Below are 16581 nucleotides of genomic sequence, written 5' to 3' on the forward strand. Positions count from 1 at the left end.
AGCTGGATAGTGGATGTGGGTACAACAAGACATAGGAACATAATTAGGCCATTCCGTCCATCGAGTCTGTTCCGTCATTCCATCAACACTGACTTATTATCCCTCTCAAGTCCCATTCTTTTGCCTTCTCCCAGTAACCTTTGATGCCCTTAATAATCAGGAACCTATCAACCACCGCTTTAATTATACTCAATGTCTTGGGCTCCACAGCCATCCTCGGCAATGAATTCCACTGATCCATCACACTCTGGCTAAGGAAATTCTTCCTCATCTCTGTTCTAAGTGGACATCCTTCTATTCTGAGGCTGTGCCCTCTGGTCCTAGACTCCCCCACTAAAGGAAACATCCTCTCTACAACCACTCTATCTAGGCCTTTCAATATGTTGCAATGACAACCCCACCCCCCAATCTTCTAACCTTCAGCGAGTACAGGCACAGAGCTACTAAATGCTCCTCATACATTAACCCTTTCATTCCCAGGATCATTCTCAGGAACATCCTCTGGACCCTCTCCAACGGCTGCACATTCTTAGATAAGGGGCCCAAAACTGCTCATTATGCTCCAAGAAAGCAGCCAAGTCAACCTCTCACTCAGTGGCAGCCAAGGAACTAATTATTGACTTCAGGAGGAAAGCGGAGGTCCATGAGCCAGTCCTCACTGAGGAATCAGAGGTGGAGAGTGTCAGCAACTTTAAATTCTTGGGAGTTATCATTTCAGAGGATCTGTCCTGGGCCAAGCACATAAATGCAATTACAAAGGAAAAAATGGCAGGAGTTCTAATTCCTTAGAGGTTTGCAAAGATTTGGCATGACATCTAAAAGTTTTGGATAAAATTCTATAGAAGTGCAGTGGACAGATATTGACTGGTTGCAGCACAGCCTGGTATAGAAATACCAATGCCCTTAAATGGAAAAACCTACGAAGAGCAGTGGATATGGCCTAGTCCATCACCAGTAAAGTCCTCCACACCATTAAGCACATCTACACAGAACGCTGTTGTAGAAAAGCAGCATCCATTATCAAGGACTCCCCACACCCCTAGCCAGCTCTCTTCTCATTCTGCCAAAAGGAAAGCGATGTAGGAGCCTCAGGAACCATATGCCCAAGTTCAGAAACAGTTATTACCCCTCAACCATTAGGCTATTGAACCAAAGGGGATAACTTCACTTGCCCGTCATTGAAATGTTCCCACAACCAATGAACTCACTTTCAAAGACTTTCATCTTTCATCTCATGTTCTCGGTATTTATTGCTTATTTTTTTTTTTCTTTTGTATTTGCCCAGTTTGTTGTCTTTAGCACATTGGTTGTTTGTCTCTAATGTTGTACAACAAATTGTGCAAATATAAAAGAAAAAAACAAAATAATAATAATAAATAAATGATATTGAGCACATCTGAATGGACAAGGAACTCAAACATACTAAATCACTGTTCTGCACTAAATTTGCATACCTTTCCTAATTTATAATCTTTTACTATGTATTGCAATATACTGCTGCCACAGAACAAAAAGTTTCACGACTTTCGTCAGTGATATTAAACCTGATTCTGATTCAACAGGTGAATTAGTACCGGAACCTTTTGCAGCTTCGATGATGACCCGAAGTCCATTGTTCTCCATTACTATCATCTTTGCGTGATCATGGGCGTGGCCAAAGGGCACTCGGATGTCATCGTCATAGGTCATGACCCTCAGGACACCAGCCGCCTCTCTGACCACGTCAGCACTGGTGCCATGCCTGACGATAGCACCAGTCAGCAGTGGCAGCATGCCACGCTGCACCAGGTCTTGCCGGTTCTGCTCGTGCTTCAGGCAGCTGTGATGGATGGCACGGAAGGTGGCCGCATTCAGAACGGCCAGCTCCTGATGCTGCTTTAAAATGTCCAGGAGCAAGTGCTGGCCCTCCAAGTCCAGGAGGTCCGGCTGACCGTCCAGAAGAGCAGCCAAGGCCTGGACTCCCTTCAGCAGGCGCTGACCATCGGACATCATTGTTCTGCAGGAGGACAGCACCGTGGAGTAGGCAGACTTCTCAGCGGCCAGATGGCGGTGAGCAAAATTGAGGCTGCACTGTTCAGTAAAATGAGTCAGGTGTTCCTCCATTTCATCGAGAGCCAACATATCCAGAGCTTTCTGAAGAGCATCCAGTACCTATAAACACACAATCCATCAATTGATAACTCAGAAACAACTTGTGCTTATAAAGAACTACTATCATAATATGGGATGGCACAATAGCACAGCAGTTAGTGTAATGTTACTGGGGTGCATGGGGTATCCAGGGAAGGGTATCACCTCTGGTGAAGCGGCTTGCTATGTCCATTCCTGGGCAGCTCACTCAGCTTTGGTCCCCACCAGACATTCAGCTCTCAGCTGTGGCTCCAAGTAGCTGTTTGCATGTACTGTGACAGCAGAAACATGCTGGTACACTGCTTTGACAGGTGGGCTATACCAGGTGAGGGTAGCCGGTGGCCTCATACCCTAGTGAGACCAGGATATGCCTGTCCTAAATATGAAGTCAGCTCTGGTGGACTGGGCAGATGAGATCTACAGTGCGATCCAATGGCCAAGAAAGCAGTTTTGCAATACTTCGTGGAAACATAGCAAGGCACAAAAGTAGTCAACCAAGGAAGACCCCATTTGTTTTTTTTATTATTTTTTTTAGCCATCCCCCAACCTTCAACACCATCCCCCTTCACCTCTCTCCCCCCATCCCTCTCCCCTCCACCAATCAACTGTGTAGTACATACACAGACAAAGTATTCCTATTTTAACAAAAGATCTTTTAAGTTCGATATCAAATTTGTCCACGTTAAGATTGTGTTTGGTCGTGCATCATTTACTCTTGCTGATGAAAGTTCCAGGTAAGAAGTGTCCAAAAAGCTCCGAAGCCAGTGAGTATTTGAAATATCATGGGGAGGTTTCCAACGCTGGACTACAATCTTCTTAGCTGCAGTCAGGCCAGCCAGCCAGATTTTGCATGTTTTCTGCATAAGGGAAAGGTGGGAGTCATCACTTAGAAGATGTACAGCGGGGTCCATTGGTAATTGTACCTGTGAGTACTGATGACCTTCCCCCACAAACCAAAAACCCCTGGACATTCCCATACAACATGTATAAGGAAGACCCCATTTGTGACGACTACTTGTACCACTGGACCCAGACTTCGGACGTCGAGAGAGCAGCACCACCCCAGTGCAATGGCCTTTTCACTTTCAAAGCTCTCCCGCACAGGTTTCACTGTCATTGTCGGATACGACGGCGCCACCAACCCAGGTTCAATTGGCACCACTGTCTGTAGGGAGTTTGTCTGTTCTTCCCATGACCACTTTCCTCCAGAAGCTCTGGTTTCCTTCCATGTTCCACAGACGTTCAGGTGAGAGGCAGTAAGCTGTGGGCATGCTGTGTTGGTGCCAGAAACCGGGCGACACTTGTAGGCTGTCCCCAGCACATCCTTGGACTGCGCTGGTCATTGGCGCAAAGAATGCATTTCACTCTGTGTTTCAACGTTTCGACATAATAAATAAAGCCAATCTTAAAAAAACTTGTCACAGAACTTGCCAATAAAATTTGACAGAGGAAAGAGTCAACAAAATCACTTTAGGGCACATCTGATAACAGAGAGTTGGAAATGATTAGGAAAGGAATTCTATAATCCCCAATGCCTTCAGCTTTTTATGGAAAACACAAAGGATGATGGTGTCAATGTGCAAATGAATATGCAATCAAATAGTGTTTTATGTTCTATTCAAGCACCTCAAAGCACTGTATACATTTCAGGACTCAAGATTCAAGACTGTTTAATGTAATTTCCAGAGAACGAAATGACTGTTACTCTGGATCCAATGCAACACAAAAAACACAATAAATATAAATACATAAAACAGCTTATACACATAGATTGATCGTATGTCCAGAAAATGGCACTAGGTAGAGGAATGTCTGTACATCAGGTAACCGGCAGGAAATGATAAAGCAGCAGTGGTTGCGAATGTAGAGGTGGGTTAGTGGGTGGAAGTGTTGATCAGATTTACTACTTGGGTAAAGTAACTGCTTTTGAGTATGCTGGTCCTGGCATGGATGCTACATAGCCTCCTCCACAATGGGAGTGGGACAAACAGTCCATGAACGGGACATGTTACTGACACTTTCCAGCACTGCAGACAGGTGGTAAAGAAGGAGTGCCAGGAGTGAGGGTGGCATGGGTACAGACACACCCAGCCCTGAGACACCAGGCAAGGTCATTCGATTCCAAACAATTGGCTTATTGTTCATTACAGCATGTCTTTCTGGTGCTTTCCACTCCCTCTCTTTTCCTTTCCCCTTTTCCCAACCATGATTCTCCTCCTCCTGCCTCCTTTGCGCTCTCAGTCCACAACAGACCCATATCAGAATCAGGTTTATCATCACTCACATTGATCATGAAATTTGTTTTTGTTTTACAGCAACAGTCAGTGCAATATATAAAATTACTACAGTCCATGATTTTAGCATAGACTAGATGGGCTGAAGGGCCCACTTCTGTGTTGTATTTCTCTATGACTCTACTGTGCAGAAGTCATGTGTGTGTATAACACACACACACACACACACACATACACGAGTTTAAAATCAAGAGGAGCTTGGTTTGACCCTGGAAACTCTGAGGCAGAGCAGAGTCTGACAATGGATGAGTAACTGGAGGGGAAGATCAAGTTAATGAAAAGTCTGTGTGGCCAAGTTTGTGGACAATACAAAGTTGAAGGAACAGGTAGTTGTGGGGAAGTAGAGAGGCTACAGAAGGACTTAGACAGATTAGGAGAATGGGCAAAGAAATGGCAGATGGAATACAGCGTTGGAAAGTGTATGGTCATGCACTTCAGTAGAAGAAATGAATGGGTAGACTATTCAAAGCGTAGAAAATTCAAAAATCTGAGATGCAAAACGATTTGGGAATCCTCATGCAAGATTCCCTAAAAGTTAATCTTATAGGTTGAGTAGGTGGTGAGGAAGGCAAATACAATGTTAATATTCATTGCGAGAGGACTAGAATATAAAAGTAAGGATGTAATGTTGAGGCTTCTTAAAGCACTAGTGACACCTCATTGTGGGCAGTTTTCAGCCCCTTATCTTAGAAGGGATGTGCAGACACTGGAGAGGATTCAAATACGGTTCACAAAAATGATTCCAGGATTGAATGTATTGCCATATGAAGAGTGCCTGATGACTCTGGGCCTGTATTCACTAGAATTCAGAAAAATGAGAGGTGACTGAATTGAAACCTATCAAATGGTGAAAGGGCTTGATAGAGTGGACGCGGAGAGAATGTTTCCTACGGTAGGAGAGTCTAGGACCAGAGAAGACTGTCTCAGAATAAAGGGGCGTCTTTTAAAATGGAGATAAGGAGGAATTTCTTTAGCCATAGAGTGGTGAATCTGTGGATTTCTTGGCCATAGACTGCTGTGCAGACCACACCATTGAGTTATACTTAAGGCAGAGTTTGATGGGTTCTTAATTAATCAGGGCGTCAAAGATTATGCAGGGAAGGCAGGAGATTGGGGCTGAGAGGGAAAATGGATCAACAATAATGAAATGGCGGAAAAGACTCTGTGGGCCAAATGGCTTAAGTCTGCTCCTATATCTTATGGTCTTACAGCACATGCAGGTTGGTGTAGGCAGAATAATCAAGTATTATCATCACAGAAGAGAGGCAATGGAGGCTAATGAAGAGGTTCACACACAAAATGCTGGAGGAGCTCAGAAGGTCAGCCTGCATCAATAGAGAGGAATAAGCAGTCGCGGTGTTTCAGTCTGAGACCCTCCATCAGGACAGGAAAGGAAGGAGGAAGATACCAGAATAAGATGGAGGGAAGTGAAGGTGGACAAGCTCGAAGCAAGTGGGTGAGGGAGGAAAGCTGAAGTAAGAATCCAGAAGGACTAGATAAAGAGTCTGATAAGAGAGGACAGTGGACCATGAATGAAAGGGAAGAAGGAGAGGCACCAGGGAGAGGTGATCTGCAGGTGAGGAGAAGAGGTGAGAGAGGCCGGAAAGGTTGTCTTCATTGAAGAGTCCGTGGGTTTCCTCCCACAGTCCAAAGATGTACTGGTCAGTAGGTTAATGAGTCAACGGAAATCGTCCTGTGTTCAGGCTAGGGTTAACCAGGTGGGTCGCCGGGCAGTGGGGCTCATCAGGCTGTATTTCTTAATAAATAAACAAACAAACAGGATCACTGAAGAGGGCAAAGAGGGAACAAAGTGATGTGGTTGCAGTAGTAGGGGATGCAATTACCAACTCAGACCACAGTAGTCTGATTGCAGAGAGAAACTTTACCAACAGGATATGAACATGTATGAGACTGACTTGATAGAGATGTAGATGTGGATAAAAGGCATAGAGTGGACAGCCAGAGAAATTTGTCCAGGGCAGGAATGGCTAATACGAGGGGATATAATTTTAAGGTGATTGGAGCAGTGCGGGGTGGGGGGAGAGAATGTCAGAGGTAGATTTTTTTTTAAAAAACACAGTGAGTGGAAGAAGTGTGGAAAGTGCTACCAGGAGTGGTGGTAGATGCAGATACGTATATTCGGGACATTAGGAATGCAGTACCAGGAGTGAGCGTAGGGGTAGATATGTCAGGGACATTTAAGGGACTCACAGACAGGCATGTGGACGATAAGAAAAATGGAGGGCTATGTGGGAGGGAATAGTTAGATTGACTTTGGAGTAGGTTAAAAGGTCAACACATCATGACTGAAGAACCTGTACTGTTCTACATTCTATACAGATAAGACTGGTGGACGTGGCAAGCGCATGTGTTAATTGTTAATTAACAACGGAAAGGCAACTAGTGATGATGCAGCAGCTGGAGTGTTGAAGATAAATGTTTTAAACCAGACTGGGCAGTGATAAAATTGTTCCTGGGTGACTGGTAGTCAGATATTTGGGTGGGACAGGTTGGTGAGTTAATTTACTTTATTAAATTTTCATTTTAGAAAAGGAAAAGCTAGCACAAGAACATTTACCAAGTGTAAGTTTTTTAAACATTCAATGGGTTTATTTAAATCACAGGTGAAACGTGCTCTTTGTGCATACTCTCTTACCTGTAGGACATGGTGCTTCCGGTTGCTATCATCAGATGTAAAATTCTGCACAGTTTTCACCACGTTGACAAGATCAACTCCTGGAGGGAGATAAAGGAAATTAAAGGTTCCCAGCATAGAGGCAGTTTGCGTCTGGCCCAATGGGTATTTGTTCAATCACTCTGCCCTGAACATTGAAAGCTGCTTGGTTGTATCGTGTCTGGTATGTCCATTGAAATATAATGTAAGAAACTGCACTCTACCCAGTACATCACAGGCTCACCCCTCCCCACCACCAGTAGTATCTACAGAAGGCAACATCCAGCAAAGATCCCATGTCGCCTTCTCAAAGCTCCCGTTGGGTAGGAGGTACTGAATCTGAACCTGATGTCCCACACCACCAGCAATATCTACCTCCCTTCAACCATTCGGTGCTTGAACAAGCTGGCAAAACCCTAAACTCCAATTTAGCAACAGAGTGAACACTTTGATAACTTTGCACTGAAATAGGTTTATTATTGTTCTAATTGTGTTCTTTACTGATCTCCACACATGACAGTAAACTCAACGACTTTATCAACATCAGATGATGAAAATCTGAAATAAAAACAAAGAAACACTCAGGTCATGTAGCATCTATTGAAAGAGAAGCTAATTCATCATATCTAGTAAAGAGAGAAAATAAGTTTGTTTTAAATCCAAAGCAACACACACAAAATTCTGGAGGAACTCAGCAGATCAGGCAGCACGTATGGAAATGAATAAACAGTCGACGTTTTTGGGCCAAGACCCTCCATCAGGACTGGAAAGGAAGGGGAAAGATGCCAAAATAAGATGGGGGGAGGTGAAGGAAGAAATTACAGGCAGGGCAAGGTAGGGCTGGATAGAACAAAGGGAAAACACAAAAATAATCAGACAAACCTGGGTCTTTATAATGCCTGCATAGCAGATGTTCTAGAATATTGGTTGTTAATCATATTAACATCCTGATACTTTCATTTCAATTTTACATGTTACAGGACACGCCTCTTCTCTTTGCTACCATCAAGGAGGTGGTACAGGAGCCTGAAGACACACATTCAACATTTCGGGATCAGCCATCAGATTTCTGAACAGACAACGAACCCATAAACATGACCTCCCTATTTTTTTTTGCACAACTCACTTAATTTGATTTTTTATATACAGTTCTTATTGTGATTTGTAGTATTATTTTAAAATTATAACTAATGTATTCAATATACTGCTGTGTAAAACAACACATTTCACAACATATGATATTAAACCTGATTCTGATGCGCACAGTGGTACAATCAATATTCTGCAGAACTGAGTGAGTTTATGGGAGCAGAAAAGAGAACCCTGGTGAACTTAGGAGCTTGGGAAAGTGGCACTTGGTGATACTAAAGGGAGCACTGTGAGTACAGTGAGACGGTTGGGTTGAAAGGGAGCAGAGCCCTCGAGCTACAGTGGATGGCATAAGAGAAACAATGCCTGGCAAGACATCTTGAAGTAGAAGAATGCGCTTGAGCAGAAAACTGATCCTAATGAGACCACCATCAGGATCACCATAATCAGACCCTGGAAATACTGGAGGATTTCTGATAAGGTGAGACCAGGAGCATCTCCACTTCCTCGGGAGATTGAGACACCGCCCTCACCCCCATTCTAACTAATTTTGCAGGACATCTGAGTGTCCTGACTGTGATTTGAACCACAAGGCATCTGACAAGGATTGCAAGGACTGCTGAAAGGACCATCAGGATTGTGAGGGGCTGCTAAGAGGATCATTGGGACTACAAAGAGTTGCGAGGACTGCTGAGAAGTCTCTCTTCCACCATTAGAGACATTTATCAGGTGTGCTGTATACACAGGGCCCTTAGCATTGTCAATGATCCTTCCCACCTGTCTAACAATCTCTTTAACCTCCTACCATCAGCCAGGAGGTACCGCAGCACAAGGACAAGAACTGTTAGGTTGGAAAACAGCTTCTTCTACCGAACTCCCTGCCACCACCCAGGTCTCACCATGTATGAAGTGCAGGTAACATCATACTGTTTACTTTTTAACGAGTCATAAATTCACCTCATTATTTGTGAATTTATTTGTGGTATAATTACTTTGTGTTGTGTGTAAGTTATATGTACTGTGTTGTGTACCTTGGTCTGGAGCAACATTGTTTTGCTTGGCAGGATACATGTGGTACCTCAAGGTTGTTCTAGCTGGGGGTGGTAATGGGGACAAGCTCACACTACCTATTAAATGCTCCCAATGGCATACACCTCTGACAACCAAGTCCGGCTACTGGCCTTCACGTCTGGTTTAGCTACAAGGCCCGGTGGAACTGTTTCTACTGACAGGGGAAGGGACAACGGCGGGTCAGTGATGCCTTAAAACCAGTCGCTTCAGGCAGATAGGGCTCATCAGCCGTGATTGGCAGCTTATCTGGAAGAAGGAAAACTCTGGTCTCAAACCTCCACTGCCTTGTGGCTATAACCACTCATGGGGAAGGCTTCAGGAGTAAACCCTGAGGGAAAAATCCGGAGCTGGAGCCCCTAAAGCAATTCTACATTGAGTACAATGTTGACTGGCAACTCCTGTGATGCTGCTGGTGCCAAACTGTACTGGTCTCCGTCACTCCTTTGGGTTCATCAGATGCGTGGAGAGGGGGAGCTTGCTACATGGGCAACAGCTCGCTCTCCATATCGTACTGCCCTGGCTTACGTATCTAGACAGCTAGGATTCAATATCTATGGTCAACTCTGACCGAAGGAGGCCTCAGACTCAGACATACATATGTAGGGCTGAATGACAATAAAATAAACTTAAACTTGAGCTGCTGTGGTGTGAAGCTCTTGATGGCCAGCTAGTCGATAAATTAAAGGAGGTGGTTAGAAGGAGAACATCAACAGAGGAACAGGAAAGAGCTGTGAGATGCAGAGCTGTAGGTAATGCCCGGCAGGTCCAGATGTACTAGTTTACAGAGAAAAAACTAAGTCAACCTTACTGGTCAAACTGCTGGAGGAACTCAGTGGATTGAGCAGCCTCTGGAGGGGGAAAATAAATTGTTGAGGTTTCAGATGAAGACCCTGCATCAGGTTTGAAGGGTGCAGCAAAGGAGAGGGCAGGAGGAGCGAGACAGGGTCTGTAGCTGATAAGTGGGCAGAGGAGGGCTGAAGGAGCCAGGTGGGGAGAGGTGAGGTGGAGTCGGAAGATGCGGACAGGTAGCTGTGGGAGGAAGAAGCACACGGAGTTGTAGGGAGGTGAGGAGGAAGGTGCCGATACAAATAAGTGGGCCACATGTCCTGAAATCTGGAAACTAAGTAAAAAGTGATAATGGGAACCATTAAAGGACAGAACCAGATGGAGGAGAGATAGAGTGGGTGAACTGTGGAAGTGGTGGGTGGGTGGGTGGAACCAGGCGGTAGGAAGGGCCAAAAATGGGAGGTGGGGTACTGGAAAGGGAACAAAAATGAGAAGATGAGCAGGAACCAGAGAAAGAAGAAAGTAGGAAACGGCACTGAAAGTGGAAAATTCAATGTTTACACCACTGGCTTGTAGACAATTCAGATGTTATATAAGGAGTTGTTCCTCTGCACTCTGGCACTGGAGAGGTTAGGGGACAAATAGGTTGGTGAGGGAATATGAAATGGCACATAACTGGGAGTTGAGAAGGCCACATGGGAGTCAATATCACACAACAACCAGATAGTTTGAAAATGAACAGGGTTCCCTGAAATTGTTAACTTTGAAATCAAGTTCTGGTCGCTATACTTGAGGAAGGATATACTGGCTTTGGAGGCAGTGCAGAGGAGGTTCACCAGGTTGATTCCAGAAATGAAGGGGAGATTGAATCGCCTGGGACTATACTCTCTGGAATTCAGAAGAATGAGAGGGGATCTTATAGAAACATACAAAATTTTGAAAGGGACAGATAAAAGTAGGAAAGTTGTTTCCATTGGTAGGTGAGACTAGAACTAGGGGACATTGCCTCAAGATTCAGGGGAGAAGATTTAGGACGGAGATGAGGAGAAACTGTTTTTCCCAGAGAGTGGTGAATCTGTAGAATTCTCTGCTCAGGGAAGCAGTTGAGGCTTCTTCACTAAATATATTTAAAATACAGTTAGATAGATTTTTACATAGTAGGGGAATTAAGGGTTATGGGGAAAGGGCAGGTAGATGGAGCTGAGTTTACGGACAGATCAGCCATGATCTTATTGAATGGGGGGCAGGCTCGATGGGCCAGATGGCCTACTCCTGCTCCTATTTCTTATGTTCTTATGTTACTAAGTTCCAAACTCTATAAACAGCCAGAGTGGAGGGTGATGGGTTCTTCCACAGTGCAGGAGGGCACTGACAGGTCAGGGTGGGAGTGGGTGAACAATTAAAGTGGCATAGATGTGGAAACTCTGAATGGCCATGCTGAACACCCAAAGTGCATTTGATATCTCCAAAGAGGAGAAGGGATTCAAAACAGGGAATGTCAGGATAAAGACTTCACCTACCTTGTGATTCAAACTGTTGTATGGCCTCTTTCAAAGCCTCCTCTGGTTCCATCTCAAACTCAATCATGTTTTCTCGCACTACACTATCAAACGTCTCCTGAGTAATTCGTCTGCTCGCCATTCTTCCAGAACTTCACTTTCGGCAACTGTGATAAGATTTCACACTCAATGTACAGGAACGAAATTTTAATATTTTTTACTTTTTTTTAAAGAATGTTTAAGATTTAACTAGGACAGGTATGTAACATCTTTCTTCAAACATTTCAGGATGGATATATATTTCAGATACCTCCCACCCCCCACCCCTCATATAGCTTAATTGAGTCTACCACAGCTTCAAGTTGCAGAGGAATGGAAGGTCGGGGTGAGGAAAGGGCCAGGATGGAATAAGGGGGAATGAGGGATGAGTGAAATCAGGGAGGCCGGGCAAGGTTGGGATGAGATGAGGAGGATGAGGGAGATCAGGGAGGTGGGCATGGCCGTGTTGGGATGAGATGAGGAGGATGAGGGATGAGGGAGATCGGGGAGGCTGAAGCCGGGCAGGGTTGGGATGAGATGAGGAGGATGAGGGATGAGGGAGATCGGGGAGGCTCGGGCCGGGATGGAATGAGATGGGGAGGATGAGGGATGCGGGAGATCGGGGAGGCTGAAGCCGGGCAGGGTTGGGATGAGATGAGGAGCATGAGGTATGAGGGAGATCGGGGAGGCTCAAGCCGGGCCGGGTTGGGATGAGATGAGGAGGATGAGGGATGAGGGAGATCGGGGAGGTGGGCCGGGTTGGGATGGGATGAGGAGGATGAGGGATGAGGGAGATCAGGGAGGCTGAAGCCGGGCAGGGTTGGGATGAGATGGGGAGGATGAGGGATGAAGGAGATCGGGGAGGTGGGCCGGGCCGGGTTGGTATGAGATGAGGAGGATGAGGGATGAGGGAGATCGGGGAGGCGGGCCGGGTTGGGATGAGATGAGGAGGATGAGGGATGAGGGAGATCGGGGAGGTGGGCCGGGCCGGGTTGGGATGAGATGAGGAGGATGAGGGATGAGGGATGAGGGAGATCGGGGAGGTGGGCCAGGCCGGGTTGGTATGAGATGAGGAGGATGAGGAAGATGAGGGATGAGGGAGATTCAGGAGGCTCAAGCCGGGCCGGGTTGGTATGAGATGAGGAGGATGAGGGATGAGGGAGATCGGGGAGGCGGGCCGGGTTGGGATGAGATGAGGAGGATGAGGGATGAGGGAGATCGGGGAGGTGGGCCAGGCCGGGTTGGTATGAGATGAGGAGGATGATGAGGATGAGGGATGAGGGAGATCGGGGAGGCTCAAGCCGGGCCGGGTTGGTATGAGATGAGGAGGATGAGGGATGAGGGAGATCGGGGAGGCGGGCCGGGTTGGGATGAGATGAGGAGGATGAGGGATGAGGGATGAGGGAGATCGGGGAGGTGGGCCGGGCCGGGTTGGTATGAGATGAGGAGGATGAAGGATGAGGGAGATCGGGGAGGTGGGCCGGGTTGGTATGAGATGAAGAGGATGAGGGATGAGGGAGATCGGGGAGGCGGGCCGGGCCGGGTTGGTATGAGATGAGGAGGATGAGGGATGAGGGAGATCGGGGAGGCTGAAGCCGGGCAGGGTTGGGATGAGATGAGGAGCATGAGGTATGAGGGAGATCGGGGAGGCTCAAGCCGGGCCGGGTTGGGATGAGATGAGGAGGATGAGGGATGAGGGAGATCGGGGAGGTGGGCCGGGTTGGGATGGGATGAGGAGGATGAGGGATGAGGGAGATCAGGGAGGCTGAAGCCGGGCAGGGTTGGGATGAGATGGGGAGGATGAGGGATGAAGGAGATCGGGGAGGTGGGCCGGGCCGGGTTGGTATGAGATGAGGAGGATGAGGGATGAGGGAGATCGGGGAGGCGGGCCGGGTTGGGATGAGATGAGGAGGATGAGGGATGAGGGAGATCGGGGAGGTGGGCCGGGCCGGGTTGGGATGAGATGAGGAGGATGAGGGATGAGGGATGAGGGAGATCGGGGAGGTGGGCCAGGCCGGGTTGGTATGAGATGAGGAGGATGAGGAAGATGAGGGATGAGGGAGATTCAGGAGGCTCAAGCCGGGCCGGGTTGGTATGAGATGAGGAGGATGAGGGATGAGGGAGATCGGGGAGGCGGGCCGGGTTGGGATGAGATGAGGAGGATGAGGGATGAGGGAGATCGGGGAGGTGGGCCAGGCCGGGTTGGTATGAGATGAGGAGGATGATGAGGATGAGGGATGAGGGAGATCGGGGAGGCTCAAGCCGGGCCGGGTTGGTATGAGATGAGGAGGATGAGGGATGAGGGAGATCGGGGAGGCGGGCCGGGTTGGGATGAGATGAGGAGGATGAGGGATGAGGGATGAGGGAGATCGGGGAGGTGGGCCGGGCCGGGTTGGTATGAGATGAGGAGGATGAAGGATGAGGGAGATCGGGGAGGTGGGCCGGGTTGGTATGAGATGAAGAGGATGAGGGATGAGGGAGATCGGGGAGGCGGGCCGGGCCGGGTTGGTATGAGATGAGGAGGATGAGGGATGAGGGAGATCGGGGAGGCTCAAGCCGGGCAGAGTTGGTATGAGATGAGGAGGATGAGGGATGAGGGAGATCGGGGAGGTGGGCCGGGTTGGGTTGGTATGAGATGGGGAGGATGAGGGATGAGGGAGATCGGGGAGGCTCAAGCCGGGCCGGGTTGGTATGAGATGAGGAGGATGAGGGATGAGGGAGATCGGGGAGGCAGGCCGGGTTGGGATGAGATGAGGAGGATGAGGGATGAGGGATGAGGGAGATCGGGGAGGTGGGCCGGGTTGGGATGGTATGAGATGAGGAGGATGAGGGATGAGGGATGAGGGAGATCGGGGAGGTGGGCCGGGTTGGGATGGTATGAGATGAGGAGGATGAGGGATGAGGGATGAGGGAGATCAGGGAGGTGGGCCGGGTTGGGATGGTATGAGATGAGGAGGATGAGGGATGAGGGAGATCGGGGAGGTGGGCCGGGTTGGGTTGGTATGAGATGAGGAGGATGAGGGATGAGGGAGATCGGGGAGGCGGGCCGGGTTGGTATGAGATGAGGAGGATGAGGGATGAGGGAGATCGGGGAGGCGGGCCGGGTTGGTATGAGATGAGGAGGATGAGGGATGAGGGAGATCGGGGAGGCGGGCCGGGTTGGTATGAGATGAGGAGGATGAGGGATGAGGGATGAGGGATGAGGGATGAGGGAGATCGGGGAGGTGGGCCGGGTTGGGATGGTATGAGATGAGGAGGATGAGGGATGAGGGATGAGGGAGATCGGGGAGGTGGGCCGGGTTGGGATAGTATGAGATGAGGAGGATGAGGGATGAGGGATGAGGGAGATCGGGGAGGTGGGCCGGGTTGGGATGGTATGAGATGAGGAGGATGAGGGATGAGGGAGATCGGGGAGGTGGGCCGGGTTGGGTTGGTATGAGATGAGGAGGATGAGGGATGAGGGAGATCGGGGAGGCGGGCCGGGTTGGTATGAGATGAGGAGGATGAGGGATGAGGGAGATCGGGGAGGCGGGCCGGGTTGGTATGAGATGAGGAGGATGAGGGATGAGGGAGATCGGGGAGGCGGGCCGGGCCGGGTTGGTATGAGATGAGGAGGATGAGGGATGAGGGAGATCGGGGAGGCTCAAGCCGGGCCGAGTTGGTATGAGATGAGGAGGATGAGGGATGAGGGATGAGGGAGATCGGGGAGGTGGGCCGGGTTGGGATGGTATGAGATGAGGAGGATGAGGGATGAGGGAGATCGGGGAGGTGGGCCGGGTTGGGTTGGTATGAGATGAGGAGGATGGGGGATGAGGGAGATCGGGGAGGCGGGCCGGGTTGGTATGAGATGAGGAGGATGAGGGATGAGGGAGATCGGGGAGGCGGGCCGGGCCGAGTTGGTATGAGATGAGGAGGATGAGGGATGAGGGATGAGGGAGATCGGGGAGGTGGGCCGGGTTGGGATGGTATGAGATGAGGAGGATGAGGGATGAGGGATGAGGGAGATCGGGGAGGTGGGCCGGGTTGGGATGGTATGAGATGAGGAGGATGAGGGATGAGGGATGAGGGAGATCGGGGAGGTGGGCCGGGTTGGGATGGTATGAGATGAGGAGGATGAGGGAGATCGGGGAGGCTCAAGCCGGGCCGGGTTGGTATGAGATGGGGAGGATGAGGGATGAGGGATGAGGGATGAGGGAGATCGGGGAGGTGGGCCGGGTTGGGTTGGTATGAGATGAGGAGCATGAGGGATGAGGGAGATCGGGGAGGCTCAAGCCGGGCCGGGTTGGTATGAGATGAGGAGGATGAGGGATGAGGGATGAGGGATGAGGGAGATCGGGGAGGTGGGCCGGGCCGGGTTGGTATGAGATGAGGAGGATGAGGGATGAGGGAGATCGGGGAGGCTCAAGCCGGGCCGAGTTGGTATGAGATGAGGAGGATGAGGGATGAGGGATGAGGGAGATCGGGGAGGTGGGCCGGGTTGGGATGGTATGAGATGAGGAGGATGAGGGATGAGGGAGATCGGGGAGGCTCAAGCCGGGCCGGGTTGGTATGAGATGGGGAGGATGAGGGATGAGGGAGATCGGGGAGGCTCAAGCCGGGCCGGGTTGGTATGAGATGAGGAGGATGAGGGATGAGGGAGATCGGGGAGGTGGGCCGGGTTGGGTTGGTATGAGATGAGGAGGATGAGGGATGAGGGAGATCGGGGAGGTGGGCCGGGTTGGGTTGGTATGAGATGGGGAGGATGAGGGATGAGGGAGATCGGGGAGGTGGGCCGGGTTGGGTTGGTATGAGATGAGGAGGATGAGGGATGAGGGATGAGGGATGAGGGAGATCGGGGAGGTGGGCCGGGCCGGGTTGGTATGAGATGAGGAGGATGAGGGATGAGGGAGATCGGGGAGGCTCAAGCCGGGCCGAGTTGGTATGAGATGAGGAGGATGAGGGATGAGGGAGATCGGGGAGGCGGGCCAGGCCGGGTTGGTATGAGATGAGGAGGATGAGG

General features: G+C 49.3%; 1 protein-coding gene across 6 annotated transcripts in view; it reads right to left on the reverse strand.

Moving 5' to 3' along the window:
- Positions 1–16581, reverse strand: part of armc6 (armadillo repeat containing 6) — a 48540-nt gene that overhangs the window by 24031 nt on the left and 7928 nt on the right. For 3 of the 6 annotated variants that reach the window (XM_072244461.1, XM_072244460.1, XM_072244457.1), the window contains exons 2-4: positions 11565–11710; positions 7081–7160; positions 1545–2151 (exon numbers count right to left, since the gene is read on the reverse strand). In XM_072244461.1, the coding sequence (XP_072100562.1) occupies positions 1545–2151; positions 7081–7160; positions 11565–11685 (808 nt within the window). In that variant the 5' untranslated portion in view covers positions 11686–11710. Of the gene's footprint in view, positions 1–1544; positions 2152–7080; positions 7161–7980; positions 8125–11564; positions 11711–16581 lie in introns of those variants that run through there. The other 3 variants (XM_072244462.1, XM_072244459.1, XM_072244458.1) reach the window with 3 other exon arrangements.

The sequence above is a fragment of the Mobula birostris genome, chromosome 26, assembly GCF_030028105.1.
Source record: "Mobula birostris isolate sMobBir1 chromosome 26, sMobBir1.hap1, whole genome shotgun sequence".
Taxonomy (NCBI): Eukaryota; Metazoa; Chordata; class Chondrichthyes; order Myliobatiformes; family Myliobatidae; genus Mobula; species Mobula birostris.